The sequence below is a fragment of the Lepidothrix coronata genome, unplaced genomic scaffold (assembly GCF_001604755.1).
Source record: "Lepidothrix coronata isolate B3197 unplaced genomic scaffold, Lepidothrix_coronata-1.0 Scaffold12, whole genome shotgun sequence".
In the NCBI taxonomy this organism is placed as follows: Eukaryota; Metazoa; Chordata; class Aves; order Passeriformes; family Pipridae; genus Lepidothrix; species Lepidothrix coronata.
In genome coordinates this window covers 4,871,748-4,891,242 of record NW_016690192.1, presented here as the reverse complement: position 1 = coordinate 4,891,242, position 19,495 = coordinate 4,871,748, and the positions used below count along the sequence as shown (strand labels likewise).

Genomic DNA, 19,495 nt, shown 5'->3' with positions numbered 1-19,495 from the left:
AGTTTGAGCATGTACAATCTCCCTTCAACCTACTCCTACCTGGGTTATCTGACAAGTTCGAGTTCCTTAATCCACAACCCAGCTAAACCCACTGCTTCAAATTCCTCCCTGTCAGCTGGAGTGAGTTCTGATGTGCCTCCTGGAAGCACACACTGTCCATATGAGGTACTCACACAAATTCCCTCCTTTTGGGTGACAGGCTGCAGTTCCAGCAGCTGAGCCCATTCCCTTATGGGGCAGAACCCTGGAGCAATATTATAAATACACCTTGAGTTGTGTTTGTGCAAGGTGTGGCCCTGTGGCACTTGAGGGCTCCTGGCAGGAGGTCTGTGCAGGGATGGTGCCTCACCACCAATGTCAACACTGTGGGATCTGTAGGAAGGAATCTTCCACTAACCAAGACCATTCCAGCTGGAGTTTGGCCAGTGCTCGATATCACTTCCCTAGTAGGTGGATCTACATTGTCCTGATTGATTTAAATTCAGCAGAGGAAAGCTGAGCTGATTTAGAGTGCTCTTCCCACATCTAACACTGAACACTCATTAAAACAAATCAAATTCCCCAAACTTTTGTTGGAACAAAGTCACCATTCCCATTTCCCCACGTTCAGGGACACTGGTAAGATATGGGGTGGCAGAAAGCAAAGCCCATCCACAGCACACAACACTGTGGAGCAGCTTCTGGGTAAGGAGTGAGGTGCTCTGTTTTCCTTCTGAAGCCAAACCCTTCCGAGACTCCAGCAGGTGCAGTGCAGGAGATAAAGGAATGAAGTGGTTGCTAACTGGTTCCCACATTGGTGCAGGGAGCTCCTCACTCCCTCTTCACAGACACAGGAACGAAGGACACTCTGCTGCTATTTTGTGATTTTATCACACAGCTAAACATAATGAATGCAACATCTTCCTTTGTAAAAAAGGCAAGGTTAGACAAATGGTCAGGGAAACGAGCACATATTCTCCCTAAGGCTGGGTTTCAGCATTATTATGCAAAACAGAAACTGTCCTATGCTTTGGATATACCTGAGGGAATCAGTCCCAGAATGTGAAAACCAAAGGATTTCTCAAGGTGAGCACAAGTGTTTGCTCTGCAGGAACTTCAAGTTCTGCCCTACAGTTTGAAGGTCAGACTGTGCTTCTCCAATTCCAGCCAAAACTCATCCAGGGATACTGTGTTCATTTTTTGAAAATCAACACAATTTTCCAAGGAACTAAACTCTTTCACCATTAACTCCCAAAAACATCTACATCTTGCAAGAAACACCTATCAACAGAAGTTAACTTACTGATTTATTCAGTAAACACTGTGTTTTAATGAACATGGCAGCCTGATATTGGAAATTAATGATTTTTCTCTTGCTGAATGTTGAGCTTTATATAGATCAGTGTTATGAGGCTTCCATCACAGCAAAAGGTCCTTTTTATTAATGGTTACTTTATCATTTAAAACATGTATGTTGTTACTTAAAATGGTAAATTGCTTTGCACTGTCCTTGAAGTGCATTGCATAAATATTGTATTAAAGCCTTAGCTTACACTTCATAAATAATTTAATTTTAAAATACTCTTCCATGAGACCACCAGCTGGCAAGATGTTCAATTTTCTGGTAAAAACATGTATTTATTGCACGTCTTAATTTAACTTGTTGAAGATTTGCTAAAAGCCACATGTGATAGATGTTGTAAGAACTGTATTCAAACCCAAACCTCAGGAAGCTAAAAAGCCTCATTCCCCTCATAAGTTTTATATCTCTGCATAAGCAGTTTCAGCGGCAGTGGAAAAGCTGAAATCTATTCAAGGAAGCTTTCAAGCATAATTTTCTGATAACCTGAAAATGACTTATAGCTTATTATGTGATGATCAGAAAACTTTATAGATTCCATTAAATTTCTTTTCACTGCAGTCCTTCCTCCACCATTTCCATTTCATGTTGCTGCATTTAAACTGCTGTAGAAACTTGTTCAAAGTGCCAGACATTAAAAAAAAAAATCAAAGGAAATTTCAGATAATTAACTTTGATGAATGAGCATATTTTAATTCATGTCTGGTAATATTCTTGTTAATGACATGTCTGCTTAGGACATCCATTAAAAGTCCATTAACTTAACAGGGAAAGTCTAATAAAGTTATCCTGGAAATTTTCTGGTGTATTAACGTTATGGACTTTAAATGAATATCTGCTGTAGGAATTGCTATTAGCAAGGCTACCATTCTAATTAAACTTGGGCTCTGAGAGTGAAAAAAAATGTATAAAGATAACAACAAGCAGAAGTAGCACTTTTTTTGAAAATTGCTATAAGGGAGATTGGTTACAGGTTGCAAATCACACTATCAGTAACAGCTATAAATTACGATATTATGGCTTTTTTTTTGTAGCTTGCCATCCAGTATATGCAAACAGAGTGTTTCCTTCATGGAATTGATTGCTGGGGCTCCTATTTACTTCTAGATTGTTGAGACTGAACTGTACAAAAAAAGGCTTTTTAGACCTTTGCAAAGGGTAGAAGATAAAATATTTAAATACAGTTCCTCATGACAATGCAAAGTAAAAAACGTACTTAGGAAACCTGTTCCCTGTGGGCATCCAGCCTTCTCAGCAGCCCATCTGAAGTACATCAAGCCCAGATACATTTCTGCTGACATTCACAATTATACAGCAAAGCATCTTTTGATATCTATATATCTATTCTTCACGCAATTCCAGAATGGTTTGGGTTGGAAGGGACCTTAAAGATCATCTCATGCCAACAACCTGCCATGGGCAGGGACGCCTTCCACCAGACCAGGTTGCTCCAAGCCCCATCCATATATATATGTTTATATCTGATATATTTATATATATATATATATATATAGCTTTTTATTAGTATGAATATACATAGGTATGAAACAACACCCTGATATACCTATTTTTTCATACTTATCCTTCACCAAACATTCCAAACCAATCATTTTCCAGAAGCTGTCATCCCAACCCTTGTCTGACGTGTACGTCCACTTGCACACGACTGTACAGAGGGACCTGGAAAAGAGACAATATGGGCACAGAATCAGGCAGGTGAACACATTTGGCTTTAAACCTGTGACTAGAAAAAAGTTTCTGCAAAAGGATCTCTTCTTCACTGGTCCAAAAACCCCGAGCATAATGCTAACATTAAAAAAACTGGTTACTGTTTGGAGTGCACGTCTTAAGGACCTTAAAAGGACCTTGTGTTTAAGATTCTTCTCTGCTGAAACAACCCCTGGTCTGGCCACTTCATTGCATAAATCAGTCAAATAACAGGCCATGCATTTGCCTAGAGGACAGCAGAGCATGAACACAGCAGCTCTTTAGCAGGCAGCTCAGATTGCTGCTATTCCAGGCTAAATAACTGCTTTGCACACTGTATGAAAAACTTTGTATTTCTTATTTTCAAACCAAATTACCAATTACAGGAGATCATGTATACACTGGTAACCAGGTTACATGTTCAAGTCTGATTCTTGATAAGCTGAGGTTGCACTGCAGGAGCAGGATATACACAAAATACAAGAACACTTGCAGAAAAGTCTGTCATAAAACACAGAACGGTCTTCTCCCAAAATTATTGATATTCCCATTCTCTCACTCCTCCCCAAAATAAGAAAAACGTTCCTGAAGATTTAGTATTACTAAGACTCTTTTCTGTCTGAACACTAAGAGTCATCTCAGAAGATCAGTATTAAACTGCACTTGAGAAGTCAATAAACTAAGATGTATTAAAAATGCTAAATAACACTGAAAATTGCAGCTACGTGTAGGCTTGGGAATACCACTGTGCCATCAAGTGCAAGACATCTCAGATGCATCTCAGGGAAACAGAACTTCATAACTGTTCTCAAAGAGAAACCCTGTTCAGAGCTGGATTGCCTTTGATGTTTTACAAGGCAGCTTATTTGTGACTCATTTTTAGCCAAGGTGAGCTCTCACAGACATATTCTCTTTACCAGGATGTTACAATTTGAACGTGTATCTTCAAAGCAAAGTCCATTTTACTGAAGCATTTGAGTTCTTCTGGCAGTTTCGCATAAGTAAAAATCCAAATAAAATTCCTCTCTACAAAAAAAAATTTTTGAGTAAAAGGAAACCTTTCCTTTCATCCAAGTGAACTACCTAAGGATTGAAGTATGAACCACAGAATGGTTTGGTTTGGAAGGGGCCTTGAAGCTCATCTTGTTCCAACCCCCTGCCATGGGCTGGGACACCTTCCATCAGTCCAGGCTGCTCAGAGCCCCATCCAACCTGGCTTTGAACAGAAAAACAGAAGCTATTTTTATTTACTATATACAAATCAAAGCTAAGGCTTCTGGACACTGGTACTATACACACAGTAAAGCCAAATAAGAACACGAAGAGCCTTCCACACAGATGGAAAATTATCTGGGACTCACATTCCATGTTTTGGGGGTTTACAACAAGAACCAACACCCTTTAATGTGACACTGAGAAGAATGAATGATTCCAGGGACTCCCTGAACTCCCATTTTCTCATCTAGGACAGAAATGTATATTTTAAATGCATCATGTTTCACTTCATCCTGTTCTACTGGAATTACCATGTTTTTACAACCAGAGCACAGGTGATGTTCATTCACATCCCACTGATTATAAAGGGGTGTTTTTTGCTCTTGAGAATTAATTAACATCTTTTTGGGGAAAAAAAAAAGATATAGAGTTAACTATTTATATACCTATAGATACTGTAGAGATTATTTCAGGGCTACTCTTAAAACAGCTTTGATACCTCACCCCCTTTTTTTTATTAACAGTTTAAGAATAGATCAGGCAATCACAGTGCAGTGATTCTGTGAAAATAGAAAAGCACATGACCTGTAACTACAGCAATGACAATGTTGATATAAGAAATTCCAATTTCCAAGGATTTAAAAGCCAGACACAGAAATCTAATTAGGACCTTTGACAAAAACTGGGTGAATAAATAAATTCTAGGCTGAAGAAAATACTGGGAAAAAATAAACATTTTCCCCACATCAGTTCAAACCCCTCATAAAAAGGAAAAATAAAGACGGGGTATTTGACAAAAAAAGCACTTCATCACTTTAGGAAAAATTTAGACATAAAGAGTGAAACAATAATGAATCAAGTTTTCCCAAATATGGGAAATACCAAATCATAACAAATCATCATCAGAACTGAGTGTGTCTTTTTCTAATTAAATCGGAGCTCTGAACTAATGCCACACCCTGAAAAATGCTCCAAAGAGCATGTTTTAAACAGGGCCAGTTCTCCCAGAGAGCTCCCCCTGTGGAACACCACACACACGGGCCACTGAAATGGCGTGGATGGGACAGACCAGCCCCTGCCAATCCACAGAATTCCAGCAGAACACAGCTCTCTCGCAGGACATGGCTGGACTGAACACATTGTGTAGATTTATAAGTGCAAAGTGCTTGCAGGAGAAGGACAAATAGATGATTTTTGGTTGAATTTTTAAACAAACTGGGAAGGACAACTCTTCCCAAATGAACTGACTGGCAGATCTCTAAGTGGAAGGTTCTGATAGGAAAACCAACCTCAAATCTGACCTAAAACGCCAACATATTATGTTGGTAGGTTTTTATTTCCATGGCCACAACAAGGAACTCAAAATGCTTGTTGGAAACGCAGTCAAAGCGTTTGCACTTATCTGGGACTTAAGCTCCTTATTCCACTCTTGCTGCCACTCAAAAAGTAGGCTTTTAATGGAACAATATGGCTTTATAAAAATCCTTAATATCTAAGAGAAAGGGTTATACAGCAGAAAGGACTCTGGTCTCTAAGATAACAGCTCAAGATAAAGGAATTTCTTTGAGATGCCTGTAATAATAGATTAATGTCACCACAAGCTTCAGAAGCACCTGGATGTGTTGAACTCAAATACCTTCCCTGATGAGGTGCTGTAGTAATTACAGACAGATGCTCAATTTGCATATGCTGAGGAGCTCTGTGCACACACAGAGAGCACTTCATTCATGGTTTGTCACTGCTGAAGCCAATGGCATAGACAGATATATATTATATAGATTTATATTAACTTCATGGGAAATCACTCAGAAATTCTTCTCAGAGTATCCCCCTGAGAAAAGAATAGCACGACTCCTAATGTGGGAAAACTGTATCCAGAAGGACTATGGTAAAGACCAAATCACTACACCTACAAAGAAAGCCTCAACTATGAGAATATTTTATATTTCACAGTAACTCCCAAATTTTATGAGATGAAGGGCAGACGTTAAACAGAAACAGAGGTGATATTCACTGCGGTATATCCCATTTTTCCTAACTATTTGGCAATATTGCCTCAATTATTTGGCCATAAACACGAGACTTGTGCTGGCTGAAGCTGGATGAACCAGATGGATAGAAGCAAATGTTCCTCTTATTTTACTATCAGGATCAAATGGGTCCAAAGGTACTGAGTTAACAGGCAATCCTTGAGGCAACAGTGCTCTCCCAGCTGCCTGATCCAGCACAAGGTTTGAGAAGCTGTGGTGTGGAACTCCTCAGTAGCATAAGTCATATTTAGCCAGGCTGAAACACCATGAATTTAAAGACTCTTTTCTTCAAGCATATTCCCAATACAATGAAATGAAAGCTTTCCTTTCTCTGTTCAGAACAAAAAGTTTTGCTTAGAATATTCCTACTGAAAAAAAAAAAAAAACAACCGTTGTGCATGGAAAATTTATATTTAAACCAGATTTTCAACAGGAACATGATTATGCTTAGAGTTTCTTACAAATACCAGTCTACAAAGAACTGTAGGGTCCTACTTGCATCCAACAGCCTCAAGAAAAGAAAATCCCTGCCACACTCATCACAAATGTTCATTACAGCACCTTGCACAACCCTTCCTCTCACTGTCCAGCTCTGAGTTTATGCACATCTCTTGCTGAGGACTGACTGTGGATGTGCTGAAGTTCTGTATGTTCAGAACCTCAGTAGTCTTAAAAACTCAGTTCAATCTGTAGGGATTGAACACACACTGGTAATTCCCAAAATGCTGTCTCAAAGCAACTAGGTGCCCTCACTAACCTGCAAAAGGATCCAGGGCAAGTGGACTTGTGGTCACTTTGGTGCTCAAGGTGAGCTGTGGCTCTTCCCACATTATCTGCTCTTTCTGAGTAGTATCTCTCACTCTCTTGTACTTCTTGGAGAGAAGGAAATTAGATACATTTATGAAAATGGGAAATACTGTGTGGTCTAAGTCATCTGCATAAAATGTATCTAAAAGGTAAAGGTCACAAAAAATTTCTCCACAGCTCTGAAGAGTCACCAGGGCTTTACACTTTGGTCCATTCTTTGCTGACACCATCTCCCACACTCCAAATGGGATAAAGCAAGTACGGACACAACTCCCAACTCTGCAGAGATTCAGTCCAGTCTGGAAGAATACCTGCTATGAAAATACAGTTGGGGGATACTCCTTAACTGCAGTTGTCTTCTGGAAGTCATCCTAATTTTGAATAGGGTAATAGGTAAATCCTACTAACTAAAAGTTATTAAAAGCACCTGTTTCTTCCTGAAAAGTGATCCCATAAGGCATTTCTACACGACCTTCCATTCCAGAGGGTTGGTTCAATACTAGTTAGCCTGGAAAATGCATCAGTTACCAGTTTTAAGGGCAGAGAATCCTGTCTGGGCCACCCTGAAGTGAATGCAAGCTTTGCTCTTGATTGCAAAGCAAAAGGATCTGCTTCATTCATCCCAACTGCTCAGAAATGAATTTAAACTCATGAACTTAATTAATTTTACAGGCATCATTAACAAGGTAACAGTCTAATCACAGGATATGTTCCCTGGATCACTGTCCAGTGGTGATGAACTAAAACCAGCTGCACCTGCTGAGGGCTGGACCGAAACTAAATCCTACAGAAGTGAGAACAGAGTATAGTTAGAACCCAAAAGGAACAGTGTGGAGCAGGATAAAGTCACACTCTGTGGTGTGTTGGGCAGATTTATTTAAAGCTACAAAGAATCAAGAGCTAAGAAAGCTTTATGATGTTGTGAAGGCAAGAAGGAGACCTGAAACAATGGAGTGTGACAGTCACAACATCAAATGTGTTTTTCCTTTTGTTCTCAAAACTTTAAATTTAAAACAGATTTTGAATTCAAATTCTGCCTAAGTGAACGTCTCCACATATTGACATCTGGACCAAGCTGCCAATGTCCTCCCAAATTCTGCACCCCACAGTCTCCAGGCTTTTCACAAGAACGAGCAATTCCCCGCTCAAACGCAGTCACAGATCTGACTGTGGTTTGTGCAAAAATGTTCCAGACAAAAAAAATTAATACCCAGCACACACAGTCCCAGCATCCAAGAACAGAACTGGGCATTGGTGCTGCAAGAGCCTGAAATACAGCAGAGGTTATCACAGAGCAATAGGAAACACGTAATTACTCTCTGCTCCTTTAGGGTTAATGCCATATCCATTAATGAATGAGCTTTGGAACAGAACCAACCTGTTGGACCCACTGGTATTTTTACCTGGCATGCCAATGCCTCTGCCTGCTTGGGGTATTTGGCTGCTTTGGGGAAAACAGGGAAGAAGAAGGCAGTTTGTCCTAAGGGAATAAGTCTGAGTAATAGGAATAAAAATGTGGCACCTGGTCATTCAGTCTTGATCTGTATAAAATGTATGAGATGCTGCCCACGCTGAGGGTTTTTCAAAGTATTCAGAGAGGTGGGTTGAGCTCAGGGTGGTGTTAGAAGAGCTGCACCTGCTGTCACTCAGTTCCTACAGTTGCTCTCAGGCAGATTGGTTTGGACCCATGGGGCCAGGTGAGTCTAGGTGTGCTCTGGTTCACATTCACAGTCTGGGTTTTACTCATTGCACTCATTCAACAGTTCTTTAATTGCATGTGCACACACCAAAACATGTCAGGGGCTGTTCCACCCACCCAACCGTGCAAATCCCAGGTTCCCAATATTTACAACACACCACTCTTCATGATTATTGCCTTTGACCCAAAGCCTGTGAAACTCCAGCCTGCCCAAGCCCATTGTCTTAGCACAGCTCTCCAATATGACTCTTGCCTGAAAAGGGTTTTCTTCTTCTAACAAAACATTAAACAGGCCAAACAAAGGAGACAGGTGGGGAAGCCTGTTTGGAACAAGTAGCAGACGCATTCCAGTTGCACTCACTGGCCTCAACTTTCAGTCTTTGCACGTCTGAGGACTTAAATCTATTCAATAAAGGCAGCAAGGAAATTACGGTAATCAGACTTCTTCATCCTTCTTATGCTCTGGATAACACTTATATTTATCACAAATAATTAAAAGTAGTCTGGCTGCCATTTAGATTTTTTTAAGGAAGTTAAATATCACAGCAAAAGAAAAGCTTTCTCCCCACTTTGAAATCTTCACTAAAACTGCAGAGAAAAAAATAATAATACAAATACAAATGATGTAATGGAAGGCCAATATTTGTTAACACTAAGGTCAGTGGCAATTTTGTCATATTTCACAGGTGGAATAGGATTAAACTCCAGATCTCAACCTTTAAAAGTTAATGTTCAATAAATTATTTGGATTTTTCCCTTTTTCCTCATGATGGGGAAAATTCAATCTCAGAAAACAGCTCTTCAGTTTCAAAAAAAAAGGGATTTAATAGAAAAGATTTCTCTTTATTGTGTGTGACAGTGAATAGCTCAAGCTGGATACTTGAACCCAAAAATGATACTGATATTTGACTATATAATACCTTTCCAAAACCTTTCAAGCCTTTTCTTTGTTGTTGTTGTTGTTGCAAAAATTATACTGAAGTACTACATTCAGTGTAAAGACTTTACAGGTTTTCTTTCAAATCTGTGTTTAAAATACTTGTTTGATGAGATACATTATTCCCTCCATTTTTTCCCGCACACTCATGACTCAGTGAACGTGTAAGATCCTAACCCTCCTTCACAACCAACAAGACTAAACTCTGGGTTAAAAATCTGTGAACTTGTATTCAGCAGCTCTGTGGGCCTCACATCTGGCAAGTCAGAATTCTCACTGGACTGGTGGCACAGCTTTTATTTAAAAATATAAAGCAGGTCTCCCTTCCTCTGCCATAAATCTCCCTGCCAGAGCACAGTCCATGAAAGAGTAACAGTCCATGAAAGAGTAAGAGAGAGGCCCTGGGGGAACAGCAGCTATATCAGAGTCCTTGAGGGACTGGGATCCATCAAATCTCTGACCAACAGACATGGGCATTATACCAGGACTTCCAAACTTATTTATCAGACAAGGTTTTTAGGTCTTTTGCAGGGTGTAGAAGCAGGACTCTGGGCTCTCCTGAGCACATCCCTCCATGTGTGACAGTGGAAGTCCCACTCCCAGCCCTCAGCAACAACCAGTGAGCAGGAAAGAAAGTCTTTCAATTAGCAAATCGAAAAGTAAAGATTATTTTTGTAAAGGGGAAAAAGTATTAATCACTTCTTTCTAAACACTCTAGTATTTGGTGTTCATGCTATAACACTTGGAGGTTTTTGGCTGGCTCTTTAAATCATAGCATTTTCTAAGCAAGTCTGTTGCCTACTTGAAGGGATAGATTTTATTGTATGAAAAATACAATTCACATTTGCAATTTTCTACACCCACATCTATAATTAATCTCCTCTGAATACAGCCACTCCCTGACAAGATTCCATGTTATATTTAAACTCTGGATGCCACTTTGAAGGAAAAAAAAGAAGAACAATAGGATCATTTTCAAAGCCTACATAGTAGCACAAGGTTTCAAAGAGCAAAGTGCTTTAAACTCTGGCATCAACCTTCTGACCACCCCAACCAGAGTGAGGAGTGACCTCCAATTACCATCACAACAGGCACAGAAGTCTTTTGAGAAATACAGAGTGTAGATTTTTCTTATATTCCAGGAGAGGTAGGAGACTGATGTTTTATTAGATAAACTTCAAACTTAATGACAGACTGTTGGGACACTCAGACTCTAAGGAACAACAGAAAGAAAATCATAGAATCATCGAAGCAACTGGGTTGGAAAAGACCTCTGAGATCATCAAGTCCAACCCTTGATCCAAATGCTGTCTTGAATGAGGTACCTTAAAAGTGTAACTTTTGTACATCTTGCCAGAGATGTGAAAGTGTTCATTTGATATATTAAGTATTGTAAGAAAACTAGAATGTTTTAGTTTTTCATAAATACACATACACATGTACTTATACCCATACAGAGGTTTAGTTTGGATTGGGAGAATGTGCCTGTCTGTGTTTGCTGTAATCTATTTAAACCTGCCCTTTAAAAACCACAAATAAATGCATCAAGCACTGCAAATATCAAAAAAGTCATACACAGAAGGTGAATCACACTAACTACAATGAGATGATGTTTCTTCTATTTGTATGAGAGTTCAATTCTTTTTAAAAGTGTTTCTCTTTAGGAACATGCTATCAAAAGATTGAAATACTTGGACCCTTGAATTAAGTTTTCCTAGAAGTTATGTCACCAAACCTGAAAGGAATCACCCATCTCAAGTGCAACATATCCAGTCAGATTAATCCCTTGTGTGCATCTAATAATTTCAGTGGATTCATACCAGGGATGCTCTTAGTTAAACATGTTGAGTTGGACCAGAAAGTACAAAATAAGAGCATTTTATCCACCCACATATGCCTCACCATGTCATGAGGCAAAGGGAAGCAAACAGTCAGCAGACTGCTTAGTTTTTTTATTAATTTCATTCTGTGTTATATTACAGACACCCAACCAAGATTCAAGTCCATTGTCTTCGGCATTGTTGAAAAAGTCATAATGAGACACAGTCCTAGACAAAAAAATGTATTGTCTAGACAAATCAGACACAGCATGTGGGATTGGAAATATTAATCCATTTCCTTAAAAGATGGCAAACAGAGGCAACAAAAATTGAGGGATTTGGCCAAGGGTCAAAGAGTAAATATCATTCAGACCCCTGAACTGAATCTTGAACTGCAGAGACTCAGACTAGAGACAGACCCAGGCACGAAGACACCACTCAGAAAATGTGATGCCGAACAGGTTAAAAATCTTTCTACGGACAACTTCAGTCTAAATTTTTAAATAGGGGAGGAACAAGAAGTGTGCACATACGTAAAACTGAATCACAGTTTTAAGCAATCACTGCATTAAGTTTTAAAAGTATAATAAGTAGAGGAGAGGTTATAAAAAATAATCATCCAAAACTGGCAAGGGATATGAAAAGTAAAACTAGAAGTAGAGCCCATGTATGACATCGCTGCAGTCCCGCAGCCTCGGGACCCACCTCCTGCCACTCTGCAACATCAGCAACCTTTCAGCTCCATTTCAGCACAAAAATATATATCTTTCAAGCTCAGTATTTCAAGCAAACCACTTTGCAATAGGAAGTCAAATATTTATTTCAATTAAGAGCCTGTATTTAAAAAACATATTTTCTCCTGTTACCTTCTTCAGGCAGTTAAAAATATGACACGATTAAAACTGAAAATATCAGCACACAGAGCCAGTGTACAGCTTCCTCTGTAAGGAAAAGCTTGAGCGAATTCACCACAGTCAAGGCTTCACCAAACACTCAATGAAGTTAGTGAAGAGATTAAGCAAAGGCTTAAGCAAAAGGAAGTTGGGTCATGGTTTCCTCACCGTGGTGTGGCTTTTGATAGTGTGAGATTATTCCCTTCAGCAGCATCAGTGTCTCCCAGCACACCCAGATGTGCATCACCCAACATGTCTGTCAGCACCAGTGGGTGCCCCAGCCACATGTACCCTCCCATCTGTGTTATACAGAGATATATGTTACATACAGGCATGGTTATTCCATGGGCAGGCTGTGGGAAGATGGCAGTTATTGGCTCCATGACCGTGTATCGTTCCAGTGGGTGAGCACTAAACATGGGACATGCACAACCAACATCCCTGTTCAGGGAGCACAAAGACTTAGGAAGTTCTGCGGACTCTTGCAGTGGTTTAGGAAGTGTGGTAGATGCTGAGGGCAATGCCTGACCAGCGCCACGTGCACAGTGACACTCCAGACACAGAGCAATGAAGCAAATCTCCACATGATCAGCGCTACACTTCATGATGTGGTTTCTGCTGTCTTCATGTCACTGAGCGGAATTAGAGGGGTGTGAAAAACCACACCCTTACAACTCTCACAGTGATATTCTGAGAGAGAGAACTGTTAGTCCAGACATCTCTTCACAAGTTCACTATAAAGGCACATTTCACTAATTCATGAGTAAATAATGTACATATTCCCAACATCAACACTGCTGATAGTCTAGTTTAGCACAGTACGTGAACACATGTGTGAGTAAGAAGTTCTGAAGAACAGTCAGTGGGTTAATGGGAGTTGTTACCAGCTTAGTCAGGCTGTGCTGAACTGGAACCTCGGCTGTCGTGCACTTGTGGCCAGACAAAGCCTAAGTGAAACCAGAACAGAAGCAGGGAAATTGCCAAGAGTACTGCAATAAAAGAAAGTTTTAATAACTACATTTTGATGGAGGCTGATCCCATTTCACATGCTAAACTCCAGTGTTGAGCCCCTTTTCTCTACTCAGGGAAGCCACCTTCCAGTCTTACTCCAGTCTGGATGACAGGATACAGCTGCCATGTGCACCTGAATCAAGATGCACGTCAGAGACTCCTAAACAGGCAACAAGGTGTGTTGCTACCTCCTGTCACAAAAATCAGTTCAGTCAATGACAACTCTTAATATCATAACTCATTCCTAAATACTAGATCTATTCAGTCAAAATTTACAGTCATTAGTATTAATTTCTGAAAATATGTTTTGTTAGATTTTAAGGTAAGTCATTTAAATCACAGAAAAAGCAAGATGGCTTGTTTCATATACATCATACATGCACTGCATGCCTGTAATTTAATACTTTAAATTACAGTAGCAGTGTATCTATTTCTGGAGTATCTTTAATTAATTATAATAATAATGCTTTGCATTGCCCTTTGTAATTGTACTCATGCAAAAAAAAGAGGGTAAATTTTTGAGGAAATCTCAAAAAGCAAAGATATCAACAGTATTATTTGGATAGCTGTGGGATTTCACAAACCAAACAAAGAAAACCCCCACAAAGTAGAACCACAAAGAGTTCTGAAAATGGTAACAAGTGAGTAAAAGCATACATAAATTTCCATAAAGTAAGAATGAAAAAACATTTCAGCTTATTTACATCAGTAGAGCAATACAGAAAATAAGGGAGGCTATAGAGTAGATAAATCAGCTGTCATTATTCCTCAGAATACAGCAATAAAGGCATTCAAACAAAACAAGCAATCATTCTGCAATTGAAAAGGGGTATTTCTGGGACAAGAGAAAAGAAAAACAAAAAGGAGGCTACATTACATGGATATCTAGACTGCTTTCAGTCAATAATAGAGAGAAATAATACACAGGAACATAAATGCTCATTAACTGAGCATGATTTGAAAGCAGTGTCCCCAGAAGGATTCTCACATGTTCTCAATTCTAGGATTCCTCTCTCCTTTTATTTCCTCTGAAACCATTACTGCTGCCACTGTAAAACAGGAGGGACTGGACAAAATAAACTTCACTTTGACTTGTTCTAACAACCAAACAAATCAACCCACGGGTTCTTGGAAGAGTGAAAGAAGGATGGTGCTTTTCTCGTTTCAGATGCTTTAGCCTGTTACACAAGGAAGGTGGACAACAGTGGGTTTTACATTCATTTAAATGTTAACAACAACTTCACCTGGGAATGCACATCCACAGCTCTCTCAGAGCCAGAGCTCACCCTCCCAGGCACTGCCCGAGCTTGCCTTACCCCAGCACCGAGAAGGGTGACGGTTGAACCAGCAGGGTGGAGTTCACCACTGCTCTAAACTCTAATGAACCCTTTCATGCAGCTCTAACAACACTAAAATATTTGTCTTTCCCTTTCTTGGGACTTCAATTATACTGTAACACTTGCAGAAAATACACTCACAATTGCTGCAAGCACAGAGGAGAATGGAATAAAAGTCAATTCAAAATCCCTGTGTTAGAGGCCTGAAAAAAAGAGAATGCTTTATTCCCTCTTTTATGGTTTATAGCTTTTTAATGAGGAAAAAAAGCACAAGAATTTCCATATTTGTCTGCTTTACCAAACTAAATGAGGGAATTAAAAAGATCACTGTTCATAGAGATGCTGTACATTTTTATATAAGAGAAATTAAGAACCAAATATATAAATACAATTTTGCAAACTGCTATTTATCTATGAGCTTGGTCCTACAAAGACTTAGGTGTGAGTAACTTGACCTAAACCAACAGTGTCTCTGACGTCAGCGGGAGCATTTATGGAAGTCCCTTGTTTGGATAAGCAACTGCAGGATTGTGTTTGACTTATTCCATACAGATGGTCCTTGCTCCCTCCACAGTCAGGTCAGCAATACCAGGCTGTACATTCTGCCATTTTCACTGGTGTAAAGTGGTTTGCACCTTGACAAAGAAAAGCATGAAGAAATTAACTCCCTGATGTTCTAAGAGGTGAAAGGCCAATTTTCACTGCTGCAAGACACAAAGAGAATTCCCAGGGACTAAATTTAACCAAGTTCTCCTGTCCTGACTTGCCATGGATGTTGGGGGAATGATGAGGAGGGACAGCACAATACCTGCAGTCCTGCAGGAATCAGAGATATGCAACTCTGCAGTGCAGAAATTAAAACCATAAATAAATCAATCTACATCCAGATCAAAAAATAAAAAGTGTCATCCAAAAGGCAGCAGTTACTTCAAAGAGAATTTTCTGGAAGAAGGAATAACGTGTCACACCATGGGCTAAATTCACAGTACCTGAACTGTTTGAAGATGCTTTTATTATATGACAAGTGCTGCCAGTCATGTTACTCAGCTGGAGAAAGATATCACATGAAAACTTCTCTGGGTGGACTGACCTTGATTTTTCCCAATACACAGTTTCTTCCTAATCAGTGCAAATTAATTTCAACCAGTAACCTACAGACGGTTTGCAAATTGATATCAGTGTCACACTGAAATGACACACTATCTTTTCGAGGCCACAAGTAGCCAAGAAGTTCAGAAAAGGAAAATGAGCAGTGTAAGAAGGACAGTTCCCCAAACGCTCCTACAACCAACAGCCTGTTCATACCAACATGCCTGGACAGCAAATAAAGGACCCAGACCAGCAAAGCACTTAAGCACAGGCTTTAACTTTGAGCACGTGCCTTAAGTGCTTTGCTGGAAAAGGGCCCAAAGAAAAGAATGAGCCTGGGTAACTGAAAAGCCCTTCAGAACTGCAGTGACTGCTTTGTTTTCCATTCCAGTTGCTAGTAAACACACTTTTGGGCTCAACATCCTGCCCAATGCATTTAACCCATATCACAAACACAATGATCTGGTACAGCCAATCTCTTTACCCAGCAAAGTTCCACAAATTGGGAAGGAACTGCAAGACATGTTTGGGATTTCAGCTACTCATAAGGAACAAGTAATAGCAGCATCTACACATCTGTCCTGCAGGAAAACTCACAGGAAGACCCCAACCACTAATTACTCTTTCAGTAGCTCCCCACACAAGCCTGCATTGTCCTGAGTCTTCTTCCTCTTACATCCAGCTCCACAGAACATTTTTTGGAGACCTCATGAAGAGAGCACAAAATGCTGCCATAGGACTGATGGCTCTTCTGGCATCTCCCACTTGTGAAGGAAACCCAGGCTTAAGAAGATAATTTCTGACTCTGGGCCTTGGGAATGTGACAGTCTTTTATATTACCTCCACCTTGGTCCATTAATAACATTTTTATATGTATCAAATTTACTCCCAAACCAAAATGAAAACAAAGTTTCCTAGAATATCTTAGGCAATGCACTTAATTTAAAAAAAGGACTGCAGTCCAAAAATGGAAAGATTAGGGAGGCAGGTGAAGTTTGAATGAAACAATAATAAAAAGTCCTAACTACACATCATATATTCATAGTTCTTGAATCATTAAGGCTCTGCATGACAGCTCTCACAAGCACCAGTATGGCAAACTCACTGACTTTTAAGCAGGAGTGAAAGTGTTTAAGCCCTAGGACAAATAATTTGAAAATCTCAGCACAAGTCTGATCTCAGAGAGTTTAAAGGAATGCAGACTGCCCAAAAACACAGCAGCTGTTTGTTTTTTCTGCCACCTTTCCAAGGTTCATGTCTGGAGTGAGGATAAACAGTTCTGAAAAAAAGTTATGTGGAGTTCAGACTTTAAGAAAATAAAACATCAGACTAGTATTTCTTGCAGAAAGAATAAAAAAAAACCCCAAACCTTAAATTATTCAGTCCTGGAAGTTTTCAGGTAGAGCTCTCAGGAGCAGAGGTAGATGGCTTGAGGCTTCAATATATTAAAACGCTTTCTCTAAACCAGTCTGCATTCTCAAAAGCTTGTCCTGATGTGGTTTTCTTGAGCAATATTCCTCCAAGCAGAGTCTCAAACTTAATGAGGCCAAACTGTATTCCCTATTTTATACACAAATACAAATAGAGGCCCTTACAGATAAACCAATATGCAAATGAGATAGTGGCTGAAGCCTTAATCAGCCTGAAGTGATTTCCATCAGCACAGTATCACAGTCACAAGGTTAATTTGTGCTACGTCATTTTGGACATCATTCTTCATACTCTACCTCCTTTCTCTGTTCGTGCCAAAGCAAATGAGCACCTACTTTAATTAATTAATTAATATGTCTCTTGATAGGCTAGGCAATCAGAAATCTCTTAACATTTTAGTAGGCCTGTTTCCCTTGTCCCACATTTAAAGAGACAGCTGAAAGAGTTAACAGGAAATTTCCTTGAATAACTTACCAGTGGAGCTAACTGGTGTAAATAAGGATTGTCTGTGTTGTTACAGGCAGGTCAGAAATAGCAGGAAATAGCAGGCACCATGTTGAGATTCAACATCTGTTTATGAACTGTCCTTATACACAAAATGAAGAGCTGCTACAGAACAAAATATATAAACCCAGAAATTCTTAAACAAACTGGGATCCCTGCAGAGAAGTCCCCTGGTATATCCATACCTGGTGCTACTGAGGAATGGAGAACACTAAAGAACTTTAATTTGTCTTTGTGATGCACAAATTATATATATGTGTATAGATACATATCATGGGCAGCACTGCCCAACGGGACACATGAAAAACACCACTTGGAAAGGAGACTCAACCCAGACTGCACATGTGCCCACAGAGCTTGGGGGTGAAAGGTGAGGGCAAGAACAGCACAGGATGGGATGAATATGAAGAACAAGTGTCAACAGTGTATCATCCACCATTTTCCCTTCTTTATAGGGAGAGGAAAGCTCTGTGATTATTACCCTCACATACAGATGCCATGTACAAGGAACTAAGGACACCACCACATCTACTTTTTCCACTAAGACAGGAAGTACACTCAATTTCTTTCCTGAAAGTAAACTTATATCACGACATTTCTTTTTCTCAAAAGAGTCTGTATTAGGTATTTTATATTCAATGACAAAACTCCCAAGTACAGTTTCGCAGAGGGAATCTCAGAAGATGGGAACCACAGGAAAGTAGTTTTCTGTGTATTTTGTGGCATGTTCACCCCCTCTCATCACTTTTAATCACAGATGTAAACACTTCAGTGTGCAGATCCAGTCTCAGCCCTCAGAAGGAAGAGCTCACCTTGGAAAATGAGGTTGGAAGGAGAGGATCTAAGTAGTTTCAAAGCTCTAAGTTTCAAGCTACAGTGAGTGAAAGCTGAAGTTACTTCCCTCATCCCAAACATGGGTACTCCATACAGATAAATGCACGTGGGATTTGGGGGTGGGGAGGGTTTTGGATATAACAAGCATATCTTTGCACATCCTCAAATTTTTCCCAATCACCTTCTGCAGCATGAAGGGCTTTCCCACTTTCTTTCCCACTTTGACAGAAATTCCTTGTGCATGGGTACAATTGCTTGGTCACCCTCCACAAATTCTCTTCTACTCTGACACTAGCACATGGATCCTGGGAGTGACTTCAGGAGAGCCCCAGCTCAGGGGCTCTGAGCTTGCAGCCTGCTGGGAACACTGGGACAGGCTCTCACAGGAATGCTTGTGGTTTCCAACCCCCACTCAGGGAAGTCCAAGGATACATCCATTCTGCAGAACACCAGCAGGCTCACAGCTCAGGCTGGCAAGTCTGAGATAGAGAAACTGAACTAAAATAAAGTGGACAAACACAGGCTTTAACTTAGGTTAGCAGCTCCAGGGGCAGTTTAAAGCTGAGTGTGAGCAATTTGAACCAAAAAGAAATATAACTGAAAAAATATTATCTGAAGTTACGTAAGAGTAAAATATAAAATACAGAACTTCCCCTTTGCTTTAAAATTAAACTACTGGCCATGGTGGAATCTGAAATTCCAACTCTCCTGTCCACAGGAGAATTAAGTTTCCTGCGCATGCAGGGTCTGACAACCAAGAAGCATAACTTCAGTCATCTCTGCTGGATCCCACTGCAATCATTGCTGCTTCATCTGCTTCTCTGAAGGCAGACAGTCAGAAT

The 19,495-nt window shown here is 39.9% G+C and overlaps 1 protein-coding gene across 16 annotated transcripts in view; it reads right to left on the bottom strand.

The window, feature by feature from the left end:
* Positions 1-19,495, bottom strand: part of FGGY (FGGY carbohydrate kinase domain containing) — a 148,919-nt gene that overhangs the window by 96,990 nt on the left and 32,434 nt on the right. For all 16 annotated transcript variants that reach the window (XR_001873239.1, XR_001873240.1, XM_017805485.1 and 13 more), the window contains exon 6: positions 2,904-3,019. Coding sequence is in view for 14 of the 16 variants with exons in the window: in XM_017805485.1 (XP_017660974.1) it covers positions 2,904-3,019 (116 nt within the window). In the remaining 2 variants the exon portion in view is untranslated. The remainder of the gene's footprint in view (positions 1-2,903; positions 3,020-19,495) is intronic.